We start from the raw sequence: 14,517 nt of genomic DNA on the forward strand, positions 1-14,517 counted from the left end.
TCCTTGGTTACCATGACATGCATCATATCAACAATTAACTGCTACTATGATTTTCACATATAGAACTTCGAAAATTTTATTCCATTCATGTGATATAAAAGATGTAATATTAATATGTGCTTATGCAATACAGGTGTAGTACGAAGTTGTGTGCATATGAGATTTTAAAGGAATGACAAGTATAAGATAATCATACCTTCTTACATTTCATTACTTACCATATGTAGTTTCTCTTTACATTTAACCATGTGATGATATGTATGGCTTCTAATTGTAATCTTTCCGGATGTAGAATTTTTTTTTGTAGATATATATATATATATACAATTAGTTAGAGCATCGTGCTGATAACGTGTTATGAAATAAAAGCAATTTAGTAAAACATGAACAAGAAATAAAAGCAATTTAGTAAAACATGAACAAGAAATAGAGATAGAGAGAAAGAAGAGATTTTCTTCTTCAATTGTGTGTATTTTCCTATCTATTACAAGGCCTTTATATAGGCATGAAAAGTGAAGAAAATATGTCATGGAATATGTCATTGAACATAGAAAATATGTCATTGAATATGTCATTAACCATTTGAGAGAAAGATCATGGAGGAAGAGTAGACATCCACCATATTTTGATTTTTATCATAACATTATCATCATTTTCTGAGTTCGACCCGTTATTGGTTTTTTTTTTTTTGCCTCAGTGTGTGCAGGGGCGGATGCACATATCTACTGCATACATACAAAGAATACTTAACAAAATATATTTTATTTCCAATGACATTGCTTAGAAACTCACATTGCGTGGTCCACTGGTTAAGCGTGTCTTTCTTTTGTAAAGGTCAGGGTTTTCAAACCAAGAAAGCCACATTAATTCCTTAAACTTTTTATAGCCTTTTTTAGCCCCATTGTTTGGAAATTGCATGGATGAAGCTCTCATAACATTCTAAGTGATAAATATTTCTATTTCTATAGAATTACTAATCCTAAACTTTGCAAAAGGACTACATAATTCTATTTCTACAGAAAATTTGTCTTGTTCTTTTTTATTTCCTTCAACATAGATGAAGAATTAAAAGATAGAATATTTATGTTTGTGGTAAAATTTCTTTAATTATTTACTATCGTTAATTAGTAGCTTTATAATTCAATATTCATTTTAATTTTTAAATATAACACCGCTTATGAATAATTCTGCGTACGCCACCGAGTGTGTGTACCATTATTGGTATTTTATGACCAGTATTGCAAGTGTTCTATACTTGAAGGTCATGGAAGACTTTGGTAGCACTGGTTTAAGTTCTTTCTGGAGAGGTATCCTGATAAAGTGAGAAAGCATATGTAATATAAAACCATCATGATGCAGAGCCAAAATGTTAAGTGCACTCTCTTAATACCAGAAATAGATGCCCTTCAACTACTGTGCATGAAATTAGCTTTCTGACAGTGTTACTCAAACCTAACCAAAGAATACACTAGTCTACAATTTATAATTCTGTCAAAATCATTAAATGGATAATTGAGGAATCATTAAATACCTACGAGAAATTAGTATACGAACCTACACTGAGTCTAGTATATATTAGACATTTTGTTACAATCTGAATAATTCTACTTCATTCCGACCTTAAATTCCCCATTTCTAGGGAAGATTGAGGATGTTGGGAAGAGCCATCAAAAACCTGTGCAGCGTCTGAAGGACTCACCAAGTGCCACCTTGACGAAGCCCCTCTCTCCTCTACCCCGAGCCCTGCTGCCCGACCAGATGTTACTCTCCTTAAAGATACTGCAGGCTTGTCCTTTTGGTAATACCGTATAATTCTAGCTGTCTTTGTCCAGAAACTTTGATCAGTTGATGGATGAACTACATTGTCATAATATGCTTGACTCTGTTGCCAGGATTTTCTGCATAAACGCCACAGGAAAAATAGCAGACAGACAGTAGATGTTGCACCAGACACTAGATATAAGCCCCAGAAGCTCCCTAGGGTGAGACTTTCTGTTTCATTACTAGCATCAACATTGTCACAATTCCTTGACAAAGCAAACCAACGTTCTTCCAAACTGTTAAGCGTACCATCTTGTGTTAGAGTCAGTATGGCTTCAGACACATCACGAGCTAGCGGAGAGCCTTTCTGGAACACCTGTTAGCCACGTTATGCAAATGAGTCGAATCTACAGACTACTAGACATAAATAACGGACTATTCATGCTAGTGAAAAAAGCAAATGTCGTAGTTATTTATTTAATAGAGGCAATGTCTGCTTACAAAGGCTAGTCCGCCAAATCTGTAATTAGGACCAGCTACAACATACTGGTTGCAATGCTCTCTAAGGAAAACCTTCTGATATGGGATTTCAAGAAAGGCTGCTTTGATGTTTCCACTTTCAAATTCCTTTGGGTAATCTTCCTGATTGCTAATGTTCTTGATATTTTGAAGCTCCAGGACTTGCCTCAAATAATCCTTAACAAAGGAATCACCATCACATCCAACTGTTGTGTTTGTTCTCTTTATCCAATTTATGTCTTTCACACTTGGTTCCAGTCTTGGAACAGTCAGCATTGAAGTCAAAGAAGCTGTATAACTCGAGGTCAGCACAAAGACCAGGAAAAGCCAAACTACGACTACAATCTTCGTGTAGTTGCTCTTGATTTTTTCCCCTGATTATCAGCCAAAGTAAAAAAAGTTATCTCCTTGCAACTTTTATTATTTAAACATAGCTAATAAGCTAAATATAACCTTATCGAACAAACCAGCATTTCATGGACACTTCATTTAACATTAAATCATTATTGATGGATAGCAATACTTACGGTGAGCAAAAAACAGTGAAGAGAATGTAAACCACATTGCAGTTCCAAGTTGATCTTTCCACCGGCCTCTAAATTCAGGATTCGACTGATGCTCCATGAACCAAACTACAAGCATTGTGTAAACTAAGATAGAACCTGTTACTATCCACATGCTTATAGTGAAAGGCTTCAAGAACATCCATGCCTTCTTCGATCCATCAAACTTCACTGGAACCACCATGGTCAATCCTGATTCTGCAAATGGCTGTGTGAACTCCACGTATTTTATCCTTTCAGCTAATATCGTCATGTCTCCAACAATAGCATCATACCTCTGACAGAAGGAGAAAAAAAAATAACACACCCCATTATTTTAGGAGTCCAAAGCAAAGAACTGTGATATAGGAAAAATAGGTAACAAAAGAAAACTGGATAGTATATTTAGGATATCAGAAACTAAATGCTTACCCTATTAATAACTTGCTGAACCAGGTCAGGATATGAGCCATCATATGGTTCAAATTCATAAGGTAGTGTATAATTTTGCTCCAAAATTTTAAGTACTTCTTTGAAAAGATCAATACAGAAACCACTATACTTCCTTTCATTTGAATTTGCCACCTTTTCAACCTTTACAAATTTCTCAAAAGTGGTTCTCCCTGGAACACCAATGATTAATGGTTTTGAATCAGTAGGCATTGCCCACCCTTTTGGGACACGGTTCAATTCCCCCGGCCACTTTACCTCACTAGACTTCATGGTATGGGAACCATTAACTTGGATTCTCCCCCCATTTTCAGCTTCAACAACTTCCGAGAACCCAACCTTTGATGACCAAAAGCCAAGTCTTTTATACCTGTTTCCTACGACGTTTACAATCCTAAATGTTGAAGGGTGTGACAATGCTCCATCAACAAAGCTAACTTGGCCACTCAAACCTGTGAAATTGCTCGAAAGAATTCTGTTTTTCAGTAACTTTGAGTCATTGGAAGTCTTTGTACCCAAATTGTTCACAGCCATAGCAAAAGCTGTGATACTGTCATATGCTTTTAGAGCATGAATTCCAGGCTCTGAGTGATCTTCCATAGGGTACTCAGACAGGAAAATCTTTTGGAATTGACCTTTAAAATCTTGGAAAGACTTAGTGGCTTCTGAGTAGTGAGTTTTGATTCCTAAAGCTCCTTGGATAGATGAAATAAAGGGGGTATGAACAGAATCCAAGAGATCAGCGAGAGAGTCTGCAAGTATCCAAGCTGAATCTCTTCCCATAAGTCCAATCTCTTTGGCTTCTTTAAACAAATGACTTGCAGTGGATACTGATGAGCGAAGAACGACAAATACCCTTGATTGTTTCCTTAGTAACTTCACAACCTCTCGTCGAACAACTTCCCTTGGATCGGATAGAGAAGAGGTTTGTGGAAGAATTACTTGATGCTCTATTTCTGCACCATCACCTTTAAGTGTTTCAGATAAAACTGCAAGGACACTAGAATCACTATACATGTCATCTTCATAAATTATTATGACTTTCCTCCACAGGTACGAACGAACAATAGCAGATATACAATTAATTTGTTCCAAGCTACTTGAACTCATTTGCACCAAGAAAGGCCATTTTAGCTGCACCAACTCTGGTGTGTAGGAAGCTGTAACAAAAGAGGTAATTGGAACTTGATGCCTTTTCCCAATATCAGCTACTAAAGCAGTTTCTTCCCAAGTCTGCATGCCTACAACTATCATCTTGACATTGTTTTTCTCAACAAGATCTTCAGCTGCACCACAATTATTAAGACAAATTAACACTTATGAAATGAGTCAAAGTTCCATTTATTGACGTTGTAAAAAGATATTATTTACATAATTAGGTCACATATAAGATAATAACAACGAAATTTCCATGATAATTTTAATTGGTAACTTGATAAAATGGTAACTAACATGCTATCGCAGGTTAAACTACACTGATAGAGCAAGAATCTCTAGATTATCAGTTTATAATATTTATAGAATTATTTCCTAGAACATATAGAGATACAACAAGTTGATAAATGTTAAATGAAAAGCCAAGTATGAAACCTGTGGAAAGGTCCTCAACTGCATCCTTGCTGGTGTTCCTAAAATGAACTGTTATAAGCTGCTTGTGGTTTCTTTTGTCATGGTTATAATTCTCAACTGCTATACCTATGGCTGTTTTCTGTTCCTTCCCAATACGGGAATTTATGTCAACAATTGCACCTATTTCTATGGTTTCATTTGCAGTTGCTTTGAGAGTTAAAAGGGAGATTAAAATATAGGTTTTGAGGATGAAGATTAACATAGGGAATGGCTTAGAACTCATGCTTTTTTCTACTCAGCTGAAAAGATTTCTTGCTTTAAAACAATTAACCACTATATATAATCTTATTTCTATGTACTAGTCAAATGGTTTTTTCAGTTTACAGTTGAGTTGACTATGTCTTGTGGTTTAATTTGAAAAGTAGAAGGATGGTCATACACTCATATATACTTTGGCACCACGTTAAGTGAATCGCGTGGACTCGTACAAGGGTGAGAAATAGACTCATTTGTCAGCCTTGGGAATTCTCCTCGAAAGTACAACTAATATAAAAGAAAATTGAGTTATACAAGGTGAAAAGTTTATTATGCCCTTTACATTATAAATCCCCTCATTTATGTAATATCTTCTATATTATATGCTATATAATATAATTTACCCAGATATTTTACTTATAATTAAAATAACTTAATATTATTTTATAATAAGTATGCATTATTAAATTTGTCAATATATAACCGTGAACAAATCTGAAGCCCACATTCTTAACCATGCTTAATGAGATAATTTTAATAAAAATTATAAATTCTAAGCTAACTGATTTATCAGCCAAGTCATACCCATTAGTCCAATAAATAAAATACCCACATTTAGCACAATGATACATCAGATTAATACTTCCAAATAAATAATATTAATAGATAAAGCTTTAAAAAATCTAATATAAAATACAAGTATCTTTGAATGCTTTTTTAAAATTTTTATTGACTATAAAAAACTATCATTTGTTAAGCAAATCTGTTTTTATTATTTCAATAAATATTTTAAACATTTTTATATTCAAGATATGTTCATGTTTGAATATGATTAAACAAATTGAGTGCCATGAAAAAAATTAAATGTATGGATATATTATAAAAATAATAAATAAAAAATATAAATTTATTTTAATTATAAGTAAAATACATATGTAAAAATATATTATATAGTATATAATATAGAAAGTATTACATAAATGAGAGGACTTATAATGTGAAAGGCATAATAGCTTTTCAAGTAAAAGTATTATAAATTCTGGTCAAGGTGACTTTTTGTGATATATAGAATAAAATAATTTTTGCGTAACAAAAGAAAGAAAAGTGTCTTTTAGGTAATGAACACAAAGTTAAATAATTTTTAGGTAACAAAAATAAAAAAAAAGTGATTTTTGCATCGTGAACACAAAGAAAATTGCTAATTGTTTGAACTTTGAAATGTATAAAGTCAAGGAATGAACTTACACTGTAGATAAGATGTCACAAATTTCATTGTGGAAGAATTAAGTAGTCCTTGTTATTGGCTCTTATGATAGTATAGTATAGTATTAGAAAATAATAGAAACTGAATTTCAGAACTTAATTAGCTGGCTTTTCCTCAATTGGATATATAAATTAGATAACAGATTTCCCTTGCATTGAAAATTTAGCATTCTTAAAATTAATTCATGATAAATAAATTAAATAAAATAAAACAGAAAAAAAATAATAAACTTGATTTCTTTTTATCTTCTTATGCAGTTATTGCTCCTTTTTTCTGCAAACACGATTCTCCTTTTCCGAAGTAAAATCAAGGGAATCCAATAAAAGAAGTTCAACATTTTTTTGTGTGTGGTAGAGAAAATATTAGCTTGCTTTTACCAAAAAACAGCCTTACTTCTTATTATATTCCGTGGTCAGTCAAATTATGTCAGATAAATTATTATATTCCGTGGTCAGTCAAATTACGTCAAATAAATTGAAATATATGGAGTACAATTTTTTAAGATAACTTAACAGGGATTTAATTTGGCATGGATTGACTTACAGCATAGGTATTTGGTTAGTTTATCTCAAAGGTTTTTGGTATTGGGTTTGCAAATTTAATGCAGCAAGAGAAATGTACCAACTAAGTGGCATAAAGTACAACATTATAATGCACATATTGCCATGGGAAAAAAGAAAATCGAAAATAGAAAATACAAGGCCGGTTAAATTAGTACTAGGAGTAGAGTGACTCATAATCCAAAAATGAGAGCGTTATGTCTGAACCTTTCTTTATTCCCAGCAACTCTTCTTCCCACAAGAAATTACACTTCTCTTATCCATTCCCACTGTAATTGCTCTTCACCTTCCAATGGCCGTTTCCGGCTACGCGCCACCACTAGTCGCCGCAAGTCGGAGCCTGTCCTCGGTGACGAAGAAGAAGAAGTTGAAGCAGAAGAATACGACAGTGAAAGAACCTCTAAGACTATGAGAATGAGGTCTAAGGGTGTTATAGGCATAAATGTAGAGGAAGAAGAAGAGGGAGAGGATTCGCCGATGGTGCTGTCACTGAGTGTGAAACCAGACCGAAACATGGCTTTACTTGATGATTACGAATTGGAGGAGCTCGATTTTGTTCCCCTTGATCCTAATCATCGCAGTGGTTTGCTTTTTCACCTTCCTTTTGTTTATTTTTAATTTAAAAAAATGAATTAATTTAGTTCAAGTTGCTCTTAAATGTAGGATATGTGGCAGTGCTTGGGAAGCCGAATGTAGGGAAAAGTACACTTTCCAATCAAATGGTTGGCCAGAAACTGTCCATTGTTACTGATAAACCTCAAACCACGCGTCATCGAGTTCTTGGTATTTGTTCTGGCCCAGAGTATCAGGTTTGGATTGTTCTACTGCTACTATTCCCTCCGTTTCCTTTTACTCGTTCACTATATTAAAAATAAATTTTCTCTTTTACTTGTTTACTTTAGCAAATTAAGTAAGATTTATTATTTTCTTCCAATGTTACCATTCACACTTCCCAATCATTGCTTTGTTGATAGAATTTTAATAGGGTGATTTAGTAAAAAGAAACTCTTAATAAATGATTTCTTAAAGGGAGTACCAAGTCAATAGTGGACTAGTAAAAGGGAACAGAGGGAGTACTATGTTTCTGCTGAGCTGCAACATGTCTGAGATTACTTATCTTTGGCTGCTCATTCATGTGAAACTATGGTGCTTATACATTGCTTTGTGCTACTTATTAGTGATTGCAACGGAAATTTGTTTTATGTAGTTATACCTAGTTTTCTCAAAAACAGATTTGAGAGTGATGGTTTGCTCACCTTATCTTTCAACTGAGCCTCCCTTAGATAATTTTTCTTTTTTGCATGTAGCTGTGAAATGGGTGGCAAGCAGGTGGTTCTTTTTGGTAGAAATTTTGTTTCTTTTAAATTTTACTATTGTCAGAAATCAGAAGAAACCTCTTTTTTGGCCTTTTACTTTTGCCTCGCTCTGCCTGCACACCTGTAGTCGTTGTTGTGTTAATCCTAGTTACTTAAGCATGCTTGATTCTTTCATGCAGTCTGCAGCTTGTCATATGTAATCAATATGCACTCCTCTTTTAGCTGTTGCAATATGCCTTCTATATCTGCTCCATAGAATTCAATTTGTTCCAGACATTTTGTAATCCCCTGTCTCAGACTCATGAACCATTACTGGGTGTTCCCATACAGATGATACTTTATGACACTCCCGGTGTCATAGAGAAGAAAATGCATAAGTTAGATTCAATGATGATGAAGAATGTCCGGAGTGCAGCTGTTAACGCAGACTGTGTGGTTGTTGTTGTGGACGCATGTAAGGCTCCTGAAAAGGTATAGTTCTTCACTGTAAATAGCCATCTGGAAAATATGATCTCTTTCTAACTTTTTCTAGGTTTGCTGCTTTCAGATAGATGAAGTGATGGAAGAGGGTGTTGGAGACCTGAAATATAAAGTACCGACATTGTTAGTCTTGAATAAGAAGGACCTGATCAAGCCTGGTGAAATTGCAAAGAAACTTGAGGTAAGGTACCTGTTGATGTTGAGATCATTTATTGCATTAGGTGTTGCAAAGACGCATTATTATTCTAGTCAGACAAAGTATAAGCAATTTGAATCAACTTATGCGATTCTTTGTAGAATCCATCAACTACATGGCAGTGGCTATTATCATTGGAATTGAGCCAAAATTTTGCTGTTTGATTACCTTATCCAAAAGAAAAGAAAGAAAATTTTGCGTTTTGGAGTACCCATTTTTGAATTAGTAGTATATTGGTGTGGAAATCTAAAGGTGGACGTATTCTAATAGTTGTAAAGGTCACGTAGAACATGGATTTGAGCCAGATGTCAAAATTATGAATTTGAGACATACGTAATTGAACTTATATAGATTGGATATTCTTTTAACGAAATTAGACCAACTAGTCAAGTATTTAAATTCTGGCATTTTCTGATGTTATGTTTTATTCCTTTCAGTGGTATGAGAAATTTACGGACGTTGATGAGGTCATACCTGTAAGTGCAAAGTATGGTCATGGAGTAGAAGATATCAAGGACTGGATATTATCTAAGCTTCCTCTTGGGCCTGCTTATTATCCCAAGGTGTAAATATACTCTGTTTCTATGTTCCCATCTCCTCTTTTCATTGACTTCTTTCTTGAAAATGAGGAAAAATTCATGACTTTGGAATCATCTTCAACTTTAATCTTTATGATTTTTTGTGGCATTTAAGCTTGTAGAGATCTTTTTGGGGTCAACCACTCAATTTGGGCCTTAGACAAATGGCATCTATATTTTGCTAGATAAGTTCTTTTCAAAATGTGAGTAGATTGCATTCCTCAGCTCTCCATGCAACTACGCTTGCCAATACTGCCAAAACTTCTCTATGTAAATTTGATTCCATAAGGTGTTTTTATCTATTTCTTTTGAATTCTCTGCTTTTTAAACTAAATAGTATGATTTGTATGCCATCTGAAAGTGATGACATTTTTTATTTAAAATGGAGCGAGTCTTGTTTTCTTCTTCAATATTATACAACTGATACAGTTCCAATAATTTTATACTTAACTCTATAAAAATTCAAAATCAGCCTTGATGCACATTTGAATTACACCTTAAAATTCATTTAAACAATGTGCATTTGCAAATCTGTTGTTTATATCCAACCAAGGAGAATCATTTCTTTGAATAGGTCGAGTGTGGGGGAGGTCAGAGTAGGGTTGGGGGGGGGGAGGATTATCTTATTCAGTTTATGTAACTTTATGAAAATGAAACCTGCAAGAGTTGCAACAAAATAGAATCAAAGTTGATTGGTGTAAGGTCTCCAAAAAAAAAGAATGTTTGTCTATACCTTCCAGAAGAATGTTCCCATTGGTCTGTGGGATGTCTGAATGATGTAGCATGAACACTGAGAAAGTATGAGTATGCAAGTATAATAAGCCAGCAGTTTCCAGTATATACCTGATATTGATCTTTGTTAGTATTAGCGGTCATTGTCTTGGATTTGATTTTCCATAGAAGTTTCTTTTTCTCTACATTCATCCTCCTTTCTATGTTTTACTAAGAGATATGGAAGGTGTGGAGCTTTTCTTTATTCTCAGGGTGGGGTGGGGAACTCCAGGTCTTCAACCTGGGAATAAGGTTATCCATGTCCTCATATGCATACAGCATGATGTTTACAAGTAACTGCTCTTTTTCCCGTTACTTGCATGTGCAATGCTATAATTAAAATGACATTGCTTAATGCATAAAAGTCTTGTAGCAATTTTAGTCTTTATCCACCTATAATAATGTATAGTAGTTGCCAAGGTCAATTAACAAGCCATCATCTTACTTTCAGGACATTGCTAGTGAGCATCCCGAAAGATTTTTTGTAGCTGAAATTGTCAGAGAGAAGATATTTTTGCAATACCGAAATGAAGTTCCTTATGCGTGTCAGGTAAAAATTTGTTTGAAACCCTCAAGTTGATGGGTAAATAAAATTTGCGTCTATTTTTCTTTTCTGTAGGAATTTACATCACCAGTTTCCAGTTTTCCTCTAAATATGCCCATACTCACTGCAGGTTAATGTAGTTAGCTACAAGACTAGACCGAACGCGAAAGACTTCATTCAAGTCGAAGTTATAGTGGAGAAGAACACTCAAAAGATCATCCTTATTGGGAAGGTAATATTCATCAGTCAGTTTTTGTGTGTCATTGGTGTTTGTTGTTTGAGATATGCTTTTTAACAAACAAAAAAAACCATCCTTTTCGGTTATGCTATATTAGAGTCATCCTTCTTTTATAGGGGCAGTTGGCATTACAACTTTTGTAAACTATGTATCCTGTAATTGCGGCTGCTACCTTGAATAATGCAAATAAGCAGTGTCTGTCCCCCACTCTCACCCTCTCCTTGGCCGTCCACCCTGCCTTATCTATCGTGCTAGACTACAACTTAACCTAGAGTTTGCACTTATATATTGTTGAGTCATACAGCGTCCCACATATAGGTAGAAAAGGTCATCCAGAGAGTTTATAAAGGTCTTGTACTACTCCACCCATTGTCTTAATATTGGATGCTAGATCTCACATGTATTAGAGTTAAGTTTTGCCAAGCCCTTCCCCACACTTGTAGGTGCACGTGTTAACCCCAAAAACAGTTTACACTTGCGGGAGAGTGTGGGAGAGTGTTTAGATATAAAGAGTCCTATATCGTGTATTTAATGTTTATATTCATAAACTCTGCTCTTTGACCAATTTCAGACATAGTTCACACTCAGATGCTAAAGTAATCAGCAACAGTTGCAGGTTCTTTGCCAATGAGTAGTGGAAAGACCAAGATCCTAGCACTCTAGGTCCTGGATTAGACTCCCTAATAAGATCTAGCATGACCAATTAGGTCCTTGATTAGGCTTTCCCTAAACATGATTATTATATGTATTCTTGTGTTACATGTCTCTTGATTTGTTTCAGGAAGGAAAGGCTTTGAAGCTTCTTGCTACAGCTGCAAGGCTTGACATAGAAGATTTCTTGCAAAAGAAAGTTTTTCTGGAGGTAATTGTCATGATGATCTGTCTGTAGGATGGATTGCAAAGACATTGGGGTACTCTTACATTGTGATACTTCGAACTAACGTGCTGCAGCTGCTTCTTCCTACTTCCTGCTAACACAATTTTGCCTAGGTACAACTGGAAAAGGTGATTCTCATGTTAATTTCTTTGTTGAAACAGGTTGAGGTGAAGGTGAAAGAGAACTGGAGGCAAAATGAAGGTCTCCTCAAGAACTACGGATATGGGGGCCACATTCAAGCTTTGTGATTTGAAAATCTACTTTGAACTTGATACGGATGGAATGCAAATGAATGATCAGGAGATCTTGATGCTCCATGATGAACTAGCTATAATTTCTCAAAGTACAACAGGCTAAGTAGGCAAATGGGATCTTGTGGAAGTTCTTGATATCAGGCTCAGGTACCACAAATATCCTTGCAGAGAGTGGTCATTATGTGAATGCACCAGATCTCAACTCAGCACTGCCAGTCTGATTTGTGATCAACTGTAGTTGTCGCCTGACGGATGCTGTTAAAGGGGGAAAGAACTTGACAAAAGATGCAAGTGGCTACCCACTCAGCAAGTTAACCTTATGCGTATCTCTGTCTTTCCTGTCAAATTGTTTAACTTATGTTGCATTGTTAGTGCTCTAGAGTAAGATGATCTGACGGTCTAATTGCTGCTCTGGCATTACAAAAAGGTAGAAAGAAGTGTATTGTTATTTCTGGGTTGGATCTGATTGATTGACATCACTGTAAGACCGGTTTTTGTGCACAAAATGTCTTGTAAATTTTCTTTACAGCAGAGTTTTGTAGGAAGTAGCCCTCAGCTGTGACAGGAATGATATACTATTGTTTTAATATTCTCAAAATTTAATGCAGATGTATTTAGTTATTGTATATGTAATGTTATCAATTTTTTAGGCAACTGTATTTGGTTTTTCTGTGTCTGCTCTTGGAAGCCACTTATTTCCATCATGTCGGCATCCTTAAGCCATACTACGTACTATCAAGTATCATGAATAATTACTATATATATTACTACGGTATTTCCAACTACGAAAGGGCTTAGTTTTTTGCATTGGTTCGCCTATACTTGACGCTTTGAGTGCTCATCTAAAGTCGTCTAATCTAAGGTTGTGCTTTACATTTACCCAGTTACTTGTTCCCTATTGGTAGTTAAAATAAGTCGTAAAAAGATTTAACTTTTGTCTGCTCAGTGCAGCTATTTATACGAGTTAATGTAATATTTTACCTGTTACGTTGTCGCATGTCTTATTTTGCTGGTAAGTGTTTCCACTTATCATGACAAGTTATTTGCAATTTATCTTTTAGGAAACTTGATAAGGTAAAAATTAACTTATTAGAAAATGACGCGTAATTATAAAAATAGGTTACAGTTTTCACCATGCAACAACCATCGGTCAAATGCATCGAGATATGTAGATAGGCTATATAAATTTCCCGATCGACAGGCAAAGGGAAAGGGTATTCGAACAAGTTATTAATGACGCTTCTTTTGGAGTCAAATTTTGTCATAACAAAAAGGAATCTTCATTATCATGCAAAAATTTATGTCCCTCTCAACTTTTATCTTACGCGGTTGGAAATCCAAGTGTTAAAGAATAGTATTCCATTACCCAAACCTATCATAATAAGTTGATCATCTTATCTTTTGTCAAAGGAAAGAATTTGGGGTATTTTATTCAGAAAGTCAAGATGAATTCTTTCCTGTTTAAACAAACAAATAAACAGATTCATAATTATAAGTTCAACTTCTTCTTCTTTTTTTGTTTTTGTTTTGCGGGAGTGTTAGAATTCTAATTGCAGTAATGAAGTATAGGAATTAGTGTGTAGTAAACTTCAACTTTTCTCTTTTCCTATTAGCAATAACTATGTTTTCGGAAAAAATTAAAGGGAAGTACAAAAACAGTGTGTTTAACTAATTATAGTCTAATATGGGTTGAATTCCCACATAATGATCTCCTTTTAGTTTTTTCTTTTTGCACGTGTATCCCATATAAATTATCACAAAATACAAATATATTGAAAATTATTTATAATGGAATTGCAAAAATATTGTTCATTTTCTGGCAAGAGAAGTTAAATATTCGGTATCTACTATTTATTTACCTACCCGCTTTTCTGCCTTTCCAATATTCTATATATAGTTTAGATAATTGCATGTAGTTTGTTAAGAGTACTACGAAAATATAAAATTGTTATGGTAATATATAAAGACAACTCATTATTTGACTTTTAAGGACGAAATAAGTAATTAAATTGTTATCTTTGATGAAAACTCGAATCTCAAAATGAGTTAAATTAATAATCGCCATATTTGTATCGCGCCTCCCGAGTCCAACATAGCACCAAGTTGTATAAATCTATATATATCTATAATTGAGGGACCTTAAGAGATGATGTGGCATATCTCATAGACAAGGAAATGAATTTATCTATTTTGTTAATTTTTAAATTTTTTTCTCACTCAATTTAATACAGTAATCCATTATTAAATTCCAGAAATGCGGAAACGAAAATCATTACTTTCAAATTTTAACCGTTATACCCTTTTCTTTTTACCCGAACCATTGCAACCTTTCACTCTTCAAAA

At 34.4% G+C, this 14,517-nt stretch overlaps 2 protein-coding genes across 2 annotated transcripts; one reads left to right on the plus strand and one right to left on the minus strand.

The window, feature by feature from the left end:
* Positions 1 to 1,356: 1,356 nt before the first annotated feature.
* On the minus strand, positions 1,357 to 5,139 carry LOC104248683 (glutamate receptor 2.9-like). Its single transcript, XM_009804986.2, has 5 exons — positions 4,863 to 5,139; positions 3,255 to 4,558; positions 2,808 to 3,120; positions 2,263 to 2,654; positions 1,357 to 2,137 (listed from the first exon to the last, which is right to left on the minus strand). The coding sequence occupies exons 1-5, from the start codon at positions 5,122 to 5,124 to the stop codon at positions 1,610 to 1,612; spliced, it is 2,799 nt and encodes a 932-aa protein (XP_009803288.1). The 5' UTR covers positions 5,125 to 5,139; the 3' UTR covers positions 1,357 to 1,609.
* A 1,966-nt stretch (positions 5,140 to 7,105) lies between these two features.
* Positions 7,106 to 12,800, plus strand: LOC104248682 (GTPase ERA-like, chloroplastic). The gene is made up of 9 exons (XM_009804985.2): positions 7,106 to 7,503; positions 7,584 to 7,729; positions 8,567 to 8,707; positions 8,784 to 8,897; positions 9,350 to 9,475; positions 10,713 to 10,811; positions 10,936 to 11,037; positions 11,825 to 11,905; positions 12,082 to 12,800. The coding sequence occupies exons 1-9, from the start codon at positions 7,107 to 7,109 to the stop codon at positions 12,166 to 12,168; spliced, it is 1,293 nt and encodes a 430-aa protein (XP_009803287.1). The 5' UTR covers position 7,106; the 3' UTR covers positions 12,169 to 12,800.
* The last annotated feature ends 1,717 nt before the right edge of the window (positions 12,801 to 14,517 follow it).

This window comes from Nicotiana sylvestris, chromosome 2, assembly GCF_000393655.2.
Source record: "Nicotiana sylvestris chromosome 2, ASM39365v2, whole genome shotgun sequence".
Lineage (NCBI taxonomy): Eukaryota > Viridiplantae > Streptophyta > Magnoliopsida > Solanales > Solanaceae > Nicotiana > Nicotiana sylvestris.